Source organism: Zasmidium cellare (genome assembly GCF_010093935.1).
Source record: "Zasmidium cellare ATCC 36951 unplaced genomic scaffold M409scaffold_1, whole genome shotgun sequence".
NCBI classification, from domain to species: domain Eukaryota; kingdom Fungi; phylum Ascomycota; class Dothideomycetes; order Mycosphaerellales; family Mycosphaerellaceae; genus Zasmidium; species Zasmidium cellare.
Window position 1 is genome coordinate 1,830,001 of NW_022986945.1, and position 15,467 is coordinate 1,845,467.

A 15,467-nucleotide genomic window follows, 5' to 3' on the forward strand; every position below is an offset into this window, starting at 1 on the left:
GGGATCCGGATAGCTAAGCTCCCGAGTAGAGGAACAGATTGAGCTGATTTCCAACATCTTCTAACTGGTATAATATTGTGAGATAGATAGTTTTGTATGCGATGTAGTTAAGAATATATTCGCATAATAGAAGAAATACTAGGCGAGGCTATGCGTAGCGTAGCGAAGCCTGAGATGATCCGTTCACGAGACTAATGCGACAGCCTTGGCTTCTTGTGCTTAGAAATCATGCCGGAGTATCGATACTAGCGAAGGGCGAGGGTGTCACACCGAGTATAAGTAGAACTGTGGATTCTGGACCTATTCTACCAAATGCTGCCTAAATTATCCTGCTTTGATTGACCATGAGGCGTTCCGACATTCTCAGGGGCATCTCTGCCCTTGGCAATATTATTCATGTCTCTGGAGCACCTCTAATATCAGAATCATATGACGGACTGTACCGTCATGATGGAGATGCTGTTCACTTGCTTCATCAATTCCCACTAGGCACCTGGGTCGAAAACATCGCCGTGCGCAAGAGCGGGAAGTTACTCCTGACACTTGCCACTACCCCTGAGCTGACGCAACTGGATCCACTGCATACCGACGCCGGGCCCGAAACAGTCTATAGATTTCCAGATGCCTCCAGCCTGACAGGCATTGCCGAGATCGAGCACGATGTCTTCGTCGCCGCGGTTGGCAACTTTTCCATATCCGAAGGGAAGCCTCAGGCCGGTAGCTGGAGTGTGTGGAACATCGACCTCTCCCAAAATCACACTTCTGGCTCCAATTTGTACAAGATCACCGACCTACCTGAACTGGTGTTCCCCAATGGCGTCTGCAGCCTCCCCTACCCTTCCTCTCTAGGGCCTAGAAACATCCTAGCCGGCGACTTAGGAACGGGCAAAATCTGGCGGGTCGACACTACGGTCGGTACGCACCAAGTAGTAATCGACGACCAGCTCACCACTGCCGTTCCAAATCCGCTCATCGGATTAGGAGGCGTCGATGGGATCCACGTCCGCGACGGCATCTTGTACTTCACGAACACTGGCCTTGGGATCTTCGCCCGGGTTCCGATTAATCTAGACGGCACCCCGTCCGGCTCCGCACGTACTATCACCCATGTTCTCAATGCTACTCTACAATTCGACGACTTTGCCCTTTCCCCTAATGGCGAAGACGTCTATCTGGTCACTGGCTCGGGGAACTCGATAGAGCGACTCGGCTTGGATAGCAGGTCGAAAGGAAAGATTATTGCCGGGAATGTGAATTCGACTCAGATAGCTGAGCCGACTTCTTGCGCTTTCGGAAGGACAGAAAGCGATTGGTGGATTCTTTATGTGGTTACCGGTGGTGGGTTAGCTGTTCCAGTGAATGGGAATGAGAGAGTGTGGGCGCAGGTCCTGGCTGTTGATACGAGACAGTGGAGTCAATTCACAGATAGGACCCGTGCGCAACGAATAGGACAAGACGAGCGTGGCTGATCCAAATCGGACAGTCTGTGAGTCCTGTGTAGGTGGGCGAGCTTCTCAAATGACTTTCATACTCGCCTTAGATAATGAGAACATGCCCAGAGGTACATCAACCACTCCACTGAAGGTTTCCTCCCCTTCGTCCGTTGAAGACAAAGATTGAGACACGACGTCTCTTCAGTTCGCCTTATGGACAGAGCAGGCGTTATGATAGTTGCAGCTGATTCACTTGCTCAAGCTGTTGGGAATGACTCCAGCGGCAGCCTACGAAGGAGCCAGTCACAGGCAAGCAAGAGTGTACTTGCCGGTAGCATTTTCCACAAATAGGACAACATGACCAGAGCGTGTAATGTAGCAATGACCCGGATCGACATCAACTCGTAGGGCTCGCACTGTCAGAATTTAGGTCTGCCTGGATTTGGCGCATAGGCATGATTTTACGCCTCCATAACCCGTTCTGAATGGAGTAATTGTTGAGAAACTTTGGAGCTAATACTGTATACATCTGTCGACGCCCTAAAGGCCGAATAAAACTGATCCAGGGGAGGCCGCTCGCCTTCAAATCTGCCGATGTTTCCAACATGATGACAGAGAGTGAAGTCGATTATAACGCCTCTACCACACCGAACGAGACTGTCGATGCATTTGACCTTACTGGATTTTATCAGGTTCCGAAAGGGAGACTTTCTGCGGAATGGCCTTGGCTAGATCCCTTCTGCAACTTCTCCTCTTGACACTCTTCACTGCGAAGACAGGACGCGCAGCCTTTCTGGTCGCTTAAAACACGACAAACACCTCGTACTACCCCCTCATTGTCGACACGGAGCCTGATACAGTCCGCCCGTTCGTCCTTCCACATCTTTACGGCTATGGCGTGCAAGCATTCAGCTATGTGCTCCGCTTCCCGGCCACAAACGTGTCAACGGCGGGTGCCCTGTCTTTTTTGACACTGCACGGTCAGGTCAGCGGCCGTGTGCCCACGCACTACCATTCTCGCTATCACGAAACGTTCTTCGTCGTCAAGGGGGTGATTGAGCTCTTTGCCCAGAACGAGACTCGCCGCCTGTCGCCTCTAGACATGGGGAGCATACCACCCTATACCAACCATTCTTTCAGACTGCTTGAGCCGGATACGGAGGTGATAGGGGCGGTGACACCAGGAGGTTTCAGTTTCTACCAGGCTGTTGGCGAGAACTACGAGCCTCAAGATCACGCCCCTTTTCCCGCCGACAACCCTCTCCCCGCCAACATAACGAAATTGATGGAAGCGACCGGAGCTTACTATGACTACAATCCGACCAACTACCCGGCAAACTTCAACCTCATCAACGGCACTACTGACCGCTCTTCCCCCTGGCACACAGGCAACAACAGCCTTCCGGGCTCGATAGCACCGTACTTTGTCGCCGGGGGCTGGGGTCCCAGGTATCTTCAACGCTCCCTTGGCCAGGTCATGCAGCTTTACATGTCCGGCAACGAATCTCAGGGGGCCCTAACGATAACAACCATCACCGTGCGGGCGAAACTTCCGAATGAGACTCTTCGCGAGTGCAGGAGTCAGAGTGCTGCGCAGGTCTTTCAAGTGTTGGAAGGCATGTTACATGTAGAGATTTACGGGCAGACGATTGCGTTAGGCACTGGTGATACTGCGGTTGTGCCTGCGGGCGTTCCGTTCAAGTACTGGAGTGAGGTGACGTTCACGAGGATCTATCATGCTGCAGCACCTGTGCCGCAAGCGAGCGTGGCTGGGACCGGAGTTGGTTTGGGATGGGAGCTGATTCAGGAGAGTGAGCCGTGGGATCATTCAGTCTTTCCGGACTATGTCGCTTGAAGCTTTAGACTCCCCTTTTGGGTCGATACGATAGAAGTCCCGTTTCTCACTCCTTCCCTTTTCATACTCCTCACCCAGAGAAAGCAGGCCCCAACCTCCCACCCAGCAAATCCTGCAGCAAAGCAACAAGTTCCCCTCCCAACTGCTCAACACTTTCCAAATCCACCGACGTCAACGCTACGACCTCCGTCGTACACCCAGTACTTACAGCCTTCCCCTCAAGACGATCGCTAATCCACGCCAAGGCATTCGCACTCCCTGTGATCGCCTCCGTGATATGCTCGCCGATGACATCTTTATGGTACTCAATACTCGTGCCCCTGCTGCACAGTGTCTTGACGAGACTATCCGTATCGTTCGAAGGGCTCACTTCGTCCGCGACGGCCTTGTAAACGAAGAACGGGATCGATGGAACGCCATGAGTTCCCATGATTCCCGTTTTGGAAAGAACAGACTGAGGAACTGGCTGTGAGAATGCGGCCTTGCCCGTTGTGAAGTACGAGTACAAGTCCTGAAATGCACCCTGCGAGGACGCTTGGCTGAGACACCCATTCGCAGTGGAATAGAACTGGTCCTTCTTCGAAGGCACGAGATTTGCGTCCAGAAAGGCCGCAAGTTCAGGGTATGCCTTGCTCAAGCCATAGATTCCGGAGAAGGCCAAGCCGGCAAACGGGCCTTTGTTGATGGTCGATAGCACGTTCTGTACATTTGGTATGAGTCCGCCAAGTGCAGCTCCTTGGAATTTGAGTTCGGGAGCGTATGATGGTTGGAGTTCAGCCGCCCACTCTGATGCCAGTGAACCGCCCGAGTATCCCCACATGGCGTATTTTGCTGAGGTGCTCAGTCCGCTGGCGGCGGTCTGTTTGAAGGCTGCACGTACAGAGTCGAGAGTTGCGTAACCGGAGATGAGACCCGATGTGTAGTGGGCGTTCAGGCCCTCGTAATCTGGTGAAAGGACGTACCAGCCTTGGTCCAAAGCGGCGGTGATCTATGGCATGTTAGGTCTGTACACTTGGAGCAGTAGCTTAGGATGCTCACGAAAATGATGTCCGACGTAGCTGACGTATTGGCGCCTGCCTGCAACGCATACGAAGGACTGCAATCATTGTTGGCAGAATCATACGCAGTCTGATACGCCAGCAACTTCGACGGGTCGGCGCCGTGGGGAACCAGTAAAGTTGTAACAGCAGCAACGGGATTTCCTAGACTATCGGTCGTCCTGTAGAGATACTGATATGCAGCCTTGATCGAGGGAGAAGGACCGCCAGCTAGTAAACCATTCAAGTTCGTTGGGATCGAGCGCGTGTTTATCACGTCACCTGGGTTGTAGCTGGAGATGTTTGCCGGCTGCGTGTAGAAAACATCTTGAGATGGGAGGAGGACAGCAGTCACGGTGGACGCAAGGAGCAGGAGAAGCCTTGCTGCGAAAATCAGAGCCATCTTGCTTGCTGGCAAGACCATTGGATCGGGGGCACATGGATCTAGATATAGATTCTCCGTCGTCCCTGAATTTGCACCCCGTTCTAGCTAGATCGTCTCGCTTGGATCAAGTGGAGGCTGTAGATCAACGAGGTCGAAGCACAATCGAAAGATGGGGCCCCGGACTGGCTAATCCTGAGACTCAGTGTCCGCAAGAGTGAAAATTCGAGGTATACGAGGTGAACGAGCACTCGACCAGCCCTAGGATTGACACACATTAATAGCGCCATTTCGGTCCAGTGTAGCGCCGCCTTAGGCCTTCCGAATTTGGCAATTTACAATACGGTGGAGTGGGTCGTCTTCCACTCTTCTTCGTAATACTGTCAAGATAGCCCTTCCTCCATAGACTCCGCTGCGTCTTATACGGACGAAAGCCTTGCTGTACGGACCCGTGGAGATGTTCGATTGGTGCCCGCATTTCAATCAGACGTTCAGTAGGAATTCGCATCAATTGGCGTGGTTGCTAGTTGGGTCCAGTATTTCGAGCGCCTCATTCACGTCCTTTTCTCTTCAAAGAAGGATTCAAGCCCTTTTACAACGTCCGAGACTGAACCACATGCTTTCGAATCGGTGCTCTCCCTTATCCAACCCGGCAACTTCGCCTGTATTCGAGACTCCGCATACCTCGCATCGAACAGTAGTATACTCGCCCAATCGTCCTTGTGACGAATAGCCCGACCAATGGCCTGGTTGACACTTCTCATGCACACATTCTCTGCGTGCTCTCTGCTCGCCTTTCCAGTTGGTTCGCCCCTTTCTTTAGCGCGTTCCTCGAGATACTGCATCTTGGCCTTCCAGTCTGGAGTTTTCAAATTAGGATAAGGCAGACCAACGACGACCACGCATCGACCGAGATCGTCTGAGAAGTTGATGCCCTCTGAGAGTTTGCCGCCAATGACAGAAAGCATTACAGCGCCTCTACCTCCGGTTCGAATCGCTTCGCTGTAGTCTCTGAACGTGTCCTCGGCGGAGACAGTACGGCTATCAGAGAAGACTGGTTTGATGCTGCTTAGCCGATCCAGAATCGAGTCTTTTCGCCAGAGATTCGTGACGCTTTCAAGGTACCCATAGCTGGGAAAGAAGACGACAAGCCCTCCTTTGACTTTGCTGGCAACCTGTTCGATCGCTCTTCCGAGTCGTTGAGCGCTGGCGTCGTTACGTGCCTTGAAGCTGTACTCCAAGGGACCTACTTCGTCAGATGTCACTGCTCGCACAAATAAGCTGCTGCAAGGGATGAGATGGCCGCATGAGAATGTACGCAGCGAGTCCAGGTAAGGAAATAGCTGCTGTCTGTAGTCATCCATCGGTGACATGGTACCACCCGCGAGGATGACAGCCCGAGCATCCTCGACAATCTCCCGGAAGTGCTCGGACGGATCGAGCAGTAGATACTGGATAACGACTTGCCCGTTCTCCTTTGACCACAGGAACCTTCCTTCTCTTGATGGGTTCATGAGAGCGAGTAGAAAGTTCTGAACGTGGGTGAGGGTCGGCACATCAGCAACATTATCATTTGATTCTTTCGAGCGCTTCTGACTTTTGGTCGCCTCCTCTCGCGCAAGATATCCAATGTAGCTCTCCACTTTCCTGGCAAGCTTGCTCTCGTTGATGTATCGCACGAGTTTCGACAAGTTGATCTGGTCCACGGCTTTGCCAGCCAGCAGCGCACTTGTCGTAGTTGCAGCTCCGGTACTATTCTGACTGTCCACATTGCCAGTGAATCCAAGCAGCGAGTCGATTACTCGAACGACTTGCGTCAAGTAGCTCCTGTTGCTCCCTTTCAAGCGGTTTCGAAACTTCTGCAGATACACGATCAAGCCATCCTTTGCCCGCTTGAGCTGAAGATCTGAGATTTGAGCAGAATATATTCCTTCGACCGCATTCATCAAGTTGTGTGCTTCGTCAATTACAACCACATGGCCTTTCAGCGAGATACCGAGCGCTTCCCGCGCGGCTTTCTGCAGCAGCAAGGGGTACGGCAAGGTGACAATCTCTGCTGGACTGATTGCTGGTCGTGATGCGTAGTAGGGACAAATCTGTAATCTTGAGCCAAGCTTTGCGAGATCCTCGATGTCACGGATACTGGCGAGTGCATGGTCTCGGAAGTCGAGCATCAGATCTTCACTGTCTTTGTTCGGCAGGGAGGGACATTTCCTGTCCGCTGGAGTGTTTGACTGCTGTAGCTCTATGCAGCGTTCGTTGACAGCTACTTGACTGGGAAGCCTCGCGACTTTTGGGTTGATGCACAGATTCTTGCGAGAGCCCAAGGTGAGGTGCTTGATCTCTTCAGTTGGCTCTTCACCGCATTCGTCGGCGTCCTGATCTGGTGGCAGACCAGGTGGTAGATGGAGTCGTTTGAGTTCTCCAGTGAATTGCGATAGCTGCGAGTGCGTTCTTGAGCAGAAGTAAATCTTGAGCTCTTCGACGACTTCAGCACCTTTCTGCTCAGCGGCATTCGGCATCATGCCCAACTTCTCCATCAACTTGGTTGTCTGTGATGAGTAGCTTGTGGCCTGATCGGTATTTATTTCGCTATCGCTGTCGTAATCGTCAAGAACAAACTGATCTTTGTCGTCCACATGCTCCTCTGGTTGATGCGATTGCTTCTGCCGCTTCGAAGGAGGTGCAACATTGGCCAAGCGCTCTTTCAACTTCCTCTCACGTTCTCGCACAGCGGACAGCCGTGCTTCGAAATCGACTCTCATCTGGCGTATCTCGCGACTCCGTGTCTCTCGTGTATGCTCCGCCATCCAAGCTGGCTCATCATCATCCACTTCGACCGACGCCATGGCTTCATCGAATGTCTTTCTTTTCTGCTCGCGTAGCCAAGTCAAAGCTCCACAGATCAAGCTCAGGGACTTGCCAGTGCCGGTGGGAGACTCGAATATACCGACTTTGCCTTCTTCGATGCAGTCGTACATGGCCTCCATGAATTGTTGCTGGATGTCGTATGGTTGGAACGGGTGATGAAAGTCTTTTCGCGCCATTTTTGCCAAGTCATCTGATCTGGCTCTGTCGCCTTCGTCGTGCGCCGACTTTGGTCGTCGATGGATGTATGTGTTTGTGGATGGAGTTGTGGCGCGCTCCAATGACATGGATTGGAAGTAATCCCGCTTTCGCGCTAAAGCGCGTCATCTCGTGACTTTCAAAGGTTCAAGATTCAATGTTCTCGATTTCTTGTCTACAACACCCGCTTAACAAGATAAGCCGCTACAAACGCGGCAACACCACTAATCGCCAGAACCCACGCCGTCGGAACCTGACTTCCAGCCTCCTCAGAAATTTTATACGTCACGCTGCTCACAGCACCAGAGAGCACTTGCGGCAGTGAGATGGCCATATTGTGAACTCCGAGTATGGCTCCAGCCTGACTGTCTGCAGCATCTTCTTCATCTTCTTCGGACTGGAGACCCTGTCTCGATGTCTCGTAACCGATGACGGCCCATGGTACCCATTGTGTGACCGCCCAGGGCAAGCCTGCGAGAGCAACAAGGACGATGCCTTGCCATTGGGAGGCTGCGGCGAGCGTGAGGACGAGCAGAAGGCCGAGAACGGGCTGTGTGCTGAGCCAGAGCCATAGGAGGCTACGCGGTTCTGAGCTGAAATTGGAGGTGTCGTTGGCTTCGTTATCAGCTTCCGCCTGGGTGGAACGTCTAGCGAGCTTTTTCGTAACGTAGGGCAATGCCACTGGTAAAGTGAGGGTGAAAAAGAAGCCAACGATGGCGAAGGATAGGCTACCAAGCGATCCAGCCTGGGCGAGCGTATCGCCAGGACTCTCCAGAACTTCCATGTCTTTGGTGCCTGTGCCACATAATTAGTGGTAGTCATTAAACGCAAGAAGATCATCAACTCACCCAGCTCGCCAATAAATGTAGTTGTGTAATAAAGCAACGGAAACCACGCAAACCACGACGAGAACTGCGCCTTGCAAGCCCCAGAAATCCTCTTGGGCAGATGCCACACGGTCTGATAGATATGGCGGAACACCTCCTTCACACTTCTCTGCTTCGCTTGCAGCGAGATACGGCGACTATCTTTCTCCGCAATGAAGACACAGGTAATCAACACTGTGCCGCCCAGCGTGATGAAATTCAGACATGTCAACGCCTGGAATTGCGTCAAGCGGCCCAGTCCAGGTAGATCAGGTAAATTCAACGAGCTGGCGAAGAAGCTGAAGATTGCCAATGAGCCTTGGATCCGACTCGCCCAAGCACTGACACGGCTCTGTTCGTCTGCTGGTGCGATGTCGACCATGAGAGCTCGGACGCCAGCTTGAACTGGCTGCACCGCGATGCTGACGAGTAGTGTCCAAATGATGGCGAGTGCGATTGTGGTCTTAGAAATGTTGCCTTTGGGATCGTCACAAGGCTCTGCGCCCGGGCAAGCCGCAAACAGATGGACGAACTGCTCCGTCCATGCCAGGAGGCCAAGAAATACGATAGTCAGGATTGCTGCCGCGAGAATCATAGGTCTCCTTCGACCCCATCGTGTTCGAAGACGATCGCTAAGTGCTCCGGCTGTGGGTCCTATGAAAGCGCCAGAGAGTGGTAAGGCGATGGTGATGGCAGCTGTTGCAGATTTGGACAGTCCCAGCTCTTGGAGGTATGGCTGGATGCTTGGTCAGTCATGCTTCCAGGGAGAACTGTATACAACGTACAGATAGGTTAGCCATGACTGTCGAAAAGAACACTTGGAGTCCACCATTGATGCATGTGAGTGCTAGAATGATGCCTACGGATAGTTTCTTGCCTGGCGTTGTGGTTTCATTGTCGCGTGAAGAAAGGAGAGGCGCGGCTACCTCATCATCGCGGCTTTCATCATTCTCTTGCAAGGCCTCCATATCTGCAACAATGGGAGTGAAGCAGGAAAGGTCGCTGTGATGTAGTTGAAACTGCATGTAAAGGCGTCTGGTGGATGATATGAGATGACGCTGAGACATCCCGCGCGCCTTGAATCCTTGCAAAACCAAAAAAGTCCCGGGACTGAGATATGTACGGAGATCGGATTGAACTAATATCTAAACAGACTTCCCAACACCAACGTCATGAAACAGTCAGTCAACTGCGACACCCTCTTAACTTAAGCCATACTGGCTTCCATCTTGCTGCTCGCAACGATCGACAAACCGTGAGGAGGCGTGTCCCAAGCAGAATCAGTAGTGTCTTCACTTGTAGTCACGACCGGAGACTTGGCGAGAATCGGCATAACAGGTGAAGAAACCGGATCTCCCATCTCAGGCCACATGGTCATCGCCTCGATCCCGTGTAGGTCAGCACCGCCGCGTGGTCTCCGCCTTTTGAACCACGATCGCAGCACGGCTGCGTTGACCGCTATAATGCCAACCGTCGTCTCTCGCTGGCACCAACTGCAGCTACCGGTCAGTCGTCAGGTAACATTTGGCTAGCATTTGTGCAAGAGTACCGATTGAGATTCACTGATGTTGAGCCAACCAGCGTGAAGCCAAACCTCACAAGTGCTGCGGTGATGACGAAAATGCCTGAGCACAGCAACAACACGAGGCCCACTTTCTTCCAGAAGTCGATGCTCATCTTCCATAGCGCTGGGAGCGGAATGGCGAGAATAAGAATGTCGGTCAGTACGTTCAGGATGGTCGACACGTAAACGTCGTGCATGCGGAGGGAGCATTTGGCAGGCGGTGGTGGCTTGACCTGCCAATTGAGTTGGAATGGGAGACAGCCCAATGTCAAGGTGAGGATCATGGCGATATATGTGGCAGCAGTGACAACCCACACGAATGTGAAGTATCGTGGTCGGTCGAGAGTGAACGTGAGCCGACGAAACATGAAGAGAACGATTCCCTTCAAGCCCCATATTATCGAGCAGTACGTGTACCTGTTTGCCATCAGCCACAGATCAAGTATAGTTCAGTTATGGATAAAAACAGACCACGCAAGCAATTCCATACCACTGCCACGCCGTACTCTTTCGAGCTGGCAGTCGCCCAGCTCGCCGACGTGCGCGGCACCATAATCCATATTCGAGCCCCACTCAAAGACCGTAGTAAGGGCGATGGACTTCATCACGAAGCAGAACCATACCGCTAGGGCGAGGTAGTCATCGCCTTGAAGTCGGCTCAATCCGACCCTCGAGATTCGGAGGACGAGCCGGGCAAAGACCACCAGCGTGCTACCGATCGGTCAGTCATCGCATACCACGTAAGCTCATACCGAAGTTTCAACATACCCAATTCCGAACCATGACCAGATTTCTGCGATGTACGAATCGTTCTGGTAGAACTGCGTGCTCGGGCAAGCCATGTGAAGATATTTGAAGAGAAAGAAGGATGTGAGGGGAGCAGAAGATGTTTGCGTTGCTAGCAGCTTGGGTGTGCCCTCATGAAGAAAGCCGATACCATCCTGGTAAATATCATGGGTGGTGAGCTTGCGAAGCTGGTTCAAAGCGTGATCCTCGTCGCGGGTTCTGAACGCCTGCTCTTCCCAGTCAGCGTGCCTTGAGGAGCTTGTCCGAAGAGGGACCTTATATTGAATTTTGCCAGTCGTGAGAGGTAACGAAATATAATGCCCCAGAGAGGCGTTCCCCGGACTACTGTAGGTTAATCTTCACGCACTAACCGGTGCCGCAGAAAAACCGTCAGTAGGAATCCCCCCGTGTACCAGTTTGACGTGGAGGGAACACCGCAGCTCGTTCCTAGACCGAGACACTACTTCGCATCTTGTACTCAACTCGATTTGTTATTATGAAGTCCTTTCGACCCTTGTCTCAACAAGACGATGTGAAGTTCAAGCTCAACGATGTTTACCCTTCCTGAATCTGATCGTGTCGCTAGAGTCGGCAGTGGAAGAGAAGGACTTGGCTTGCTGAGATGACGACTTGGCATCAATCACCCAAGTGTCGACAATCTCCTTCTTCTCTGTCGACTTCTTCTCCCTGGTCTTGGCGTCCTTGATTCGTCTGATGTAGCCCATGTAGATAGCGACTTCAGCAACAGCTACTACAGTGCTGCTCGAGAAGGACAGTCCCAGGCGTTCGGGTACGCTCCAACGACGTGCGGCCATCCACACCGCCACGCTGGTGCAGATGATGGATATCAACACGTTGATGATCAGAACCATCTGGCGGTTGACGTCGGCAAAGGTCACGTCGTCCACGTCATCGGCAGCATTGTAGCCAACATCCAGTCCGGCGCCGAAGGGCTTGGGAGCATTGGGAAAGTGTTGAGTGAACGACTCCGGCTGACTTGGAGGATTTGTCATGCGCTCGTATTGTCTCTGTTCTTCTTGTTCTCGTAATCTCTGCATCAGAGCCTTGTATTCGAGTGACTGCAATACCGTCAGTCCATATGACTTGCCCAGTTCTGCGGTGTGCAAAGTGGCTTACCTTCTCAGGTTTTGGCGGAGGAGGAGGCTGATACACGACAGCACCTTTCAACAACGTTTCGAGACGCCATTCCTTGGCGACTTCAGAACTGTCTCGATGCTTTCCGACCAGGTACTTGGAGATGCCGACCAGCTCGTGATGGTCAACAGGGCTGCCTAGATCAGTCTTGGAAAGTGTCTCCAGCCTCTCATTTCCCTCTCCCTCTCCGTCAGCAGTTTTCAGCCTGCAGTACTCCTCGACGGCGGCTTTCCCAGCAGCCGTGACCGTGAGCTGCACCATCTCCGTAGAATGTCACAAACAGAAGAGGCTCAGAGTTGAATGCGGACGTGATTGGTGTACCTGCATCGTGCTGACTGTCCAGATCGATGACGCTAAGGAAGCTTCCGCAAAATCCATCGTCCCAAGCCGAACATTTCGATGTTTGCTCCATTGCGAAGCTCGTCCGAGTTCACCCGCCTTCACTTTCACGCCTCTCACAACCTGCGCGAGCTCTCGAACAACCCTCACACCACCACTCGTCTCCGCAGCTCCACCATTGAGACGAATATATGCCTAGGCCGGCAGCAGCACCTTCGCGTGCTCTTGTTGGGACTTTCGAAACCCTCACTTCAACGCCAGCATTTCCACCTCGATCCGTACGGAGGTTCTGTCCAGAATGCTACAAGCCACTCTCATATCGAAACTTTCATAGCACGAGGAGGAGAAGCTACAATGAGTCCTCAAGTCGGAATCAGTCCGCAGTGGCGGCAGCGGTATCGAAGGCGAAGGAGATGTTCAATGGCCCTCCACCAGCAGGACCTATGGGCATTGACCCTTTGAGGAGCGTCGCCAAAGAAATGAAGTTCATGACGGGGAATATAAGACAGCTGCTGGGCTCGGGGCATCCAATGCTGGATACGGTCTCGAAATACTACACACAGTCTGAGGGCAAATACATTAGGCCAATGCTTGTGCTACTGATGTCGCAAGCTACAGCGCTACTGCCACGAAGTCCGCGATCCGAGAACAGTCTCAAAGATGCTGTCGATGCACCCATAACATCGTCCTCCGTGCTCAACGATACAAACCCCGACTCACCTCTCACAGCCTCGAGCGTTGAGAGCAGAGACTTTGCCAACGACCCTTCGATACGTCCCTCTCAACGTCGATTAGCAGAAATTACCGAACTCATCCATACTGCGTCGCTTCTCCACGATGACGTTATCGACACCTCGGTATCAAGACGAGGAAACCCATCTGCGAACATTGCCTTTGGTAACAAGATGGCTGTGCTAGCGGGTGACTTCCTCCTCGGGAGAGCTTCAGTCGCACTTGCCCGATTACGCGATCCGGAAGTCACAGAACTGCTTGCGACTGTCATCGCCAACCTTGTGGAAGGAGAGTTCATGCAGCTCAAGAACACCGCGTTGGACGAGAAGCATCCTGTGTGGACGGAGGATACTGTCAGTTACTACTTGCAAAAGACATACCTCAAGTCGGCCAGCTTGATCAGCAAGTCTTGTCGTGCGGCTGCGTTGCTCGGTGAGCATCCAATGGAGGTCGTCGAGGCAGCCTATCAGTATGGCAAGAACCTGGGACTGGCCTTCCAGTTGGTGGATGACATGCTTGATTACACCGTGAGTGGACAAGAGCTTGGAAAGCCAGCGGGTGCAGACTTGGAACTCGGACTTGCCACAGCTCCACTGCTCTTCGCATGGAGAAACAACAAAGAGCTCGGTACGCTCGTAGGCCGGAAATTCTCGGAGGAGGGCGATGTGCAAAAGGTGAGTTCAGTAATCATTAGCACTGACCGTCACACATACTGACATGCTGTAGGCACGAGACCTCGTCATCCAGAGCGACGGCATTGAGCAGACGCGCGCACTTGCGCAAGATTACGTCGACAAGGCAGCTCGCGCCATATCAGGTTTCCCAGAGAGTGAGGCCAAGGTCGGCCTGATCGATATGTGCTCGAAGGTGATGTCGCGGAGGAAGTGAGCGATCGACGACAGTGCACTGCATCCTTCGAATACTGTTTAGCGTTGCATCCATGCTGTCGCAAAGACGGTGCTGGCAAGCCTGGTGTTGCTAGGAGGGACGGCCGACGGCGGCCTGTACAATATGTACATATATCAACTCTGTGCTATAGACAGCCCGCATTCAACCATTAGAACCAGTTCGAAGGAACGACTGATAGAGAAACATGTTCCCAGATGATCCTCATTTCTGTTCGATGTCGATATTTATAGTTAGCCCCACGTGGCTTTCGAGCCTTACACCACCAACCCAACTTCACCTCGTCTTCCTCCCCTCCATTCCAACCAATGTAACAACCATCACTTGCCCTTTGAGCAGGACTCGGGTACAGAACCTCACGAACCTCACGACCATGTTGACAACGAGATGTACGCTCCGCAAATCATCCCAACCCTACCCCAACTAACACACGACACCCCAGGATCGACGTCTCCTCGCGCCTCCGCCGCGCCATCCTCCTCAACGACCCCCTCCTCGTCCGCCGCATAATCACAAACACCCCCACCATCCTCCCAAACCCAGACTTCGAAGAAAAATCCAACACCTCCCTGCACCTCGCCGCCGCGAACGGCTTCACCGAAATCGCCAACCTCCTAATCCTCGCCGGGCATGACAACCACGAAATCTCGCGCAACGCGGACTACGACACGCCGCTGATGCTCGCGGCGCAGAATGGGCACTTCGAGGTCGGGACCATGCTCGCGAAGAGGTTCCCGCGGTGTATCGGGTTCGTGAACCGGAAGGGTTTGGATGCGCTAGCTCTCGCGGCGAGGGAGCCGGGCTCGACGGCCTTGATTCCCATCCTGCTGCAAGACCCGCACTACCCGGCCTCGCCGCACTCGAGGGATTTGGACGGGAATACACCGCTGCACCACGCGTCGGCGTCGGGGTCGCTGAAGGCGCTGAGGATTTTGTTGGCGGCGGGGGCGAACCCGCTCGCGAAGAATAATTACGATTGGACGCCGTTGGCGTACAGTCAGACGGTGGCGGCGGAGGTGTATTTCAAGAATCTTGTGGCGGAGTTTGAGAGGCGGAAGGCGGAGGGGGTGAAGATTAGTGAGGAGAGGGAGAGGGCGCGGGTCGGGGGTGTGAGGGTTGTGGAGGATGGTGCTGGTGGGGAGGGGGAGGGGGATGATGATGTGGAGGCGATTGGGGATGCGCTCAAAAGGCATTGGAGTCCGGTGGAGAGGAAGAGGCCGATAACGCCGGGAGGGGGAGGGGAGGGTGTCCCTAGGATCCATGAGTGGGGGAGTACGATGACGCATGTACGGACGAGGTCTGCTAGTGGGGAGTGATGGTTTTGTTTGTATCATTGATATCCAACG

General features: G+C 53.1%; 6 protein-coding genes across 6 annotated transcripts; 2 read left to right on the top strand and 4 right to left on the bottom strand.

Moving 5' to 3' along the window:
* Positions 1–344: 344 nt before the first annotated feature.
* M409DRAFT_48977 (uncharacterized protein) lies at positions 345–1,469 on the top strand (the record flags this gene model as incomplete). The annotated part of the gene is made up of 1 exon (XM_033811103.1): positions 345–1,469. The coding sequence occupies one exon, from the start codon at positions 345–347 to the stop codon at positions 1,467–1,469; it is 1,125 nt and encodes a 374-aa protein (XP_033674988.1).
* A 1,889-nt stretch (positions 1,470–3,358) lies between these two features.
* On the bottom strand, positions 3,359–4,728 carry M409DRAFT_62245 (uncharacterized protein; the record flags this gene model as incomplete). Its single annotated transcript, XM_033815086.1, has 2 exons — positions 3,359–4,276; positions 4,327–4,728. 2 exons carry the CDS (start codon positions 4,726–4,728, stop codon positions 3,359–3,361), a joined length of 1,320 nt encoding a protein of 439 aa, XP_033674989.1.
* Positions 4,729–5,261: 533 nt separating this feature from the next.
* Positions 5,262–7,754, bottom strand: M409DRAFT_62246 (uncharacterized protein; the record flags this gene model as incomplete). Its single annotated transcript, XM_033815087.1, has 1 exon — positions 5,262–7,754. One exon carries the CDS (start codon positions 7,752–7,754, stop codon positions 5,262–5,264), a length of 2,493 nt encoding a protein of 830 aa, XP_033674990.1.
* A 194-nt stretch (positions 7,755–7,948) lies between these two features.
* Positions 7,949–9,439, bottom strand: M409DRAFT_16375 (uncharacterized protein; the record flags this gene model as incomplete). Its single annotated transcript, XM_033803595.1, has 3 exons — positions 7,949–8,568; positions 8,622–9,375; positions 9,425–9,439. The coding sequence occupies 3 exons, from the start codon at positions 9,437–9,439 to the stop codon at positions 7,949–7,951; spliced, it is 1,389 nt and encodes a 462-aa protein (XP_033674991.1).
* Positions 9,440–9,846: 407 nt separating this feature from the next.
* On the bottom strand, positions 9,847–12,405 carry M409DRAFT_16376 (uncharacterized protein; the record flags this gene model as incomplete). Its single annotated transcript, XM_033803596.1, has 6 exons — positions 9,847–10,132; positions 10,189–10,620; positions 10,675–10,914; positions 10,972–11,221; positions 11,549–12,068; positions 12,127–12,405. 6 exons carry the CDS (start codon positions 12,403–12,405, stop codon positions 9,847–9,849), a joined length of 2,007 nt encoding a protein of 668 aa, XP_033674992.1.
* Positions 12,406–12,896: 491 nt separating this feature from the next.
* M409DRAFT_48981 (uncharacterized protein) lies at positions 12,897–15,437 on the top strand (the record flags this gene model as incomplete). Its single annotated transcript, XM_033811104.1, has 3 exons — positions 12,897–13,889; positions 13,942–14,099; positions 14,564–15,437. 3 exons carry the CDS (start codon positions 12,897–12,899, stop codon positions 15,435–15,437), a joined length of 2,025 nt encoding a protein of 674 aa, XP_033674993.1.
* Positions 15,438–15,467: the final 30 nt, after the last annotated feature.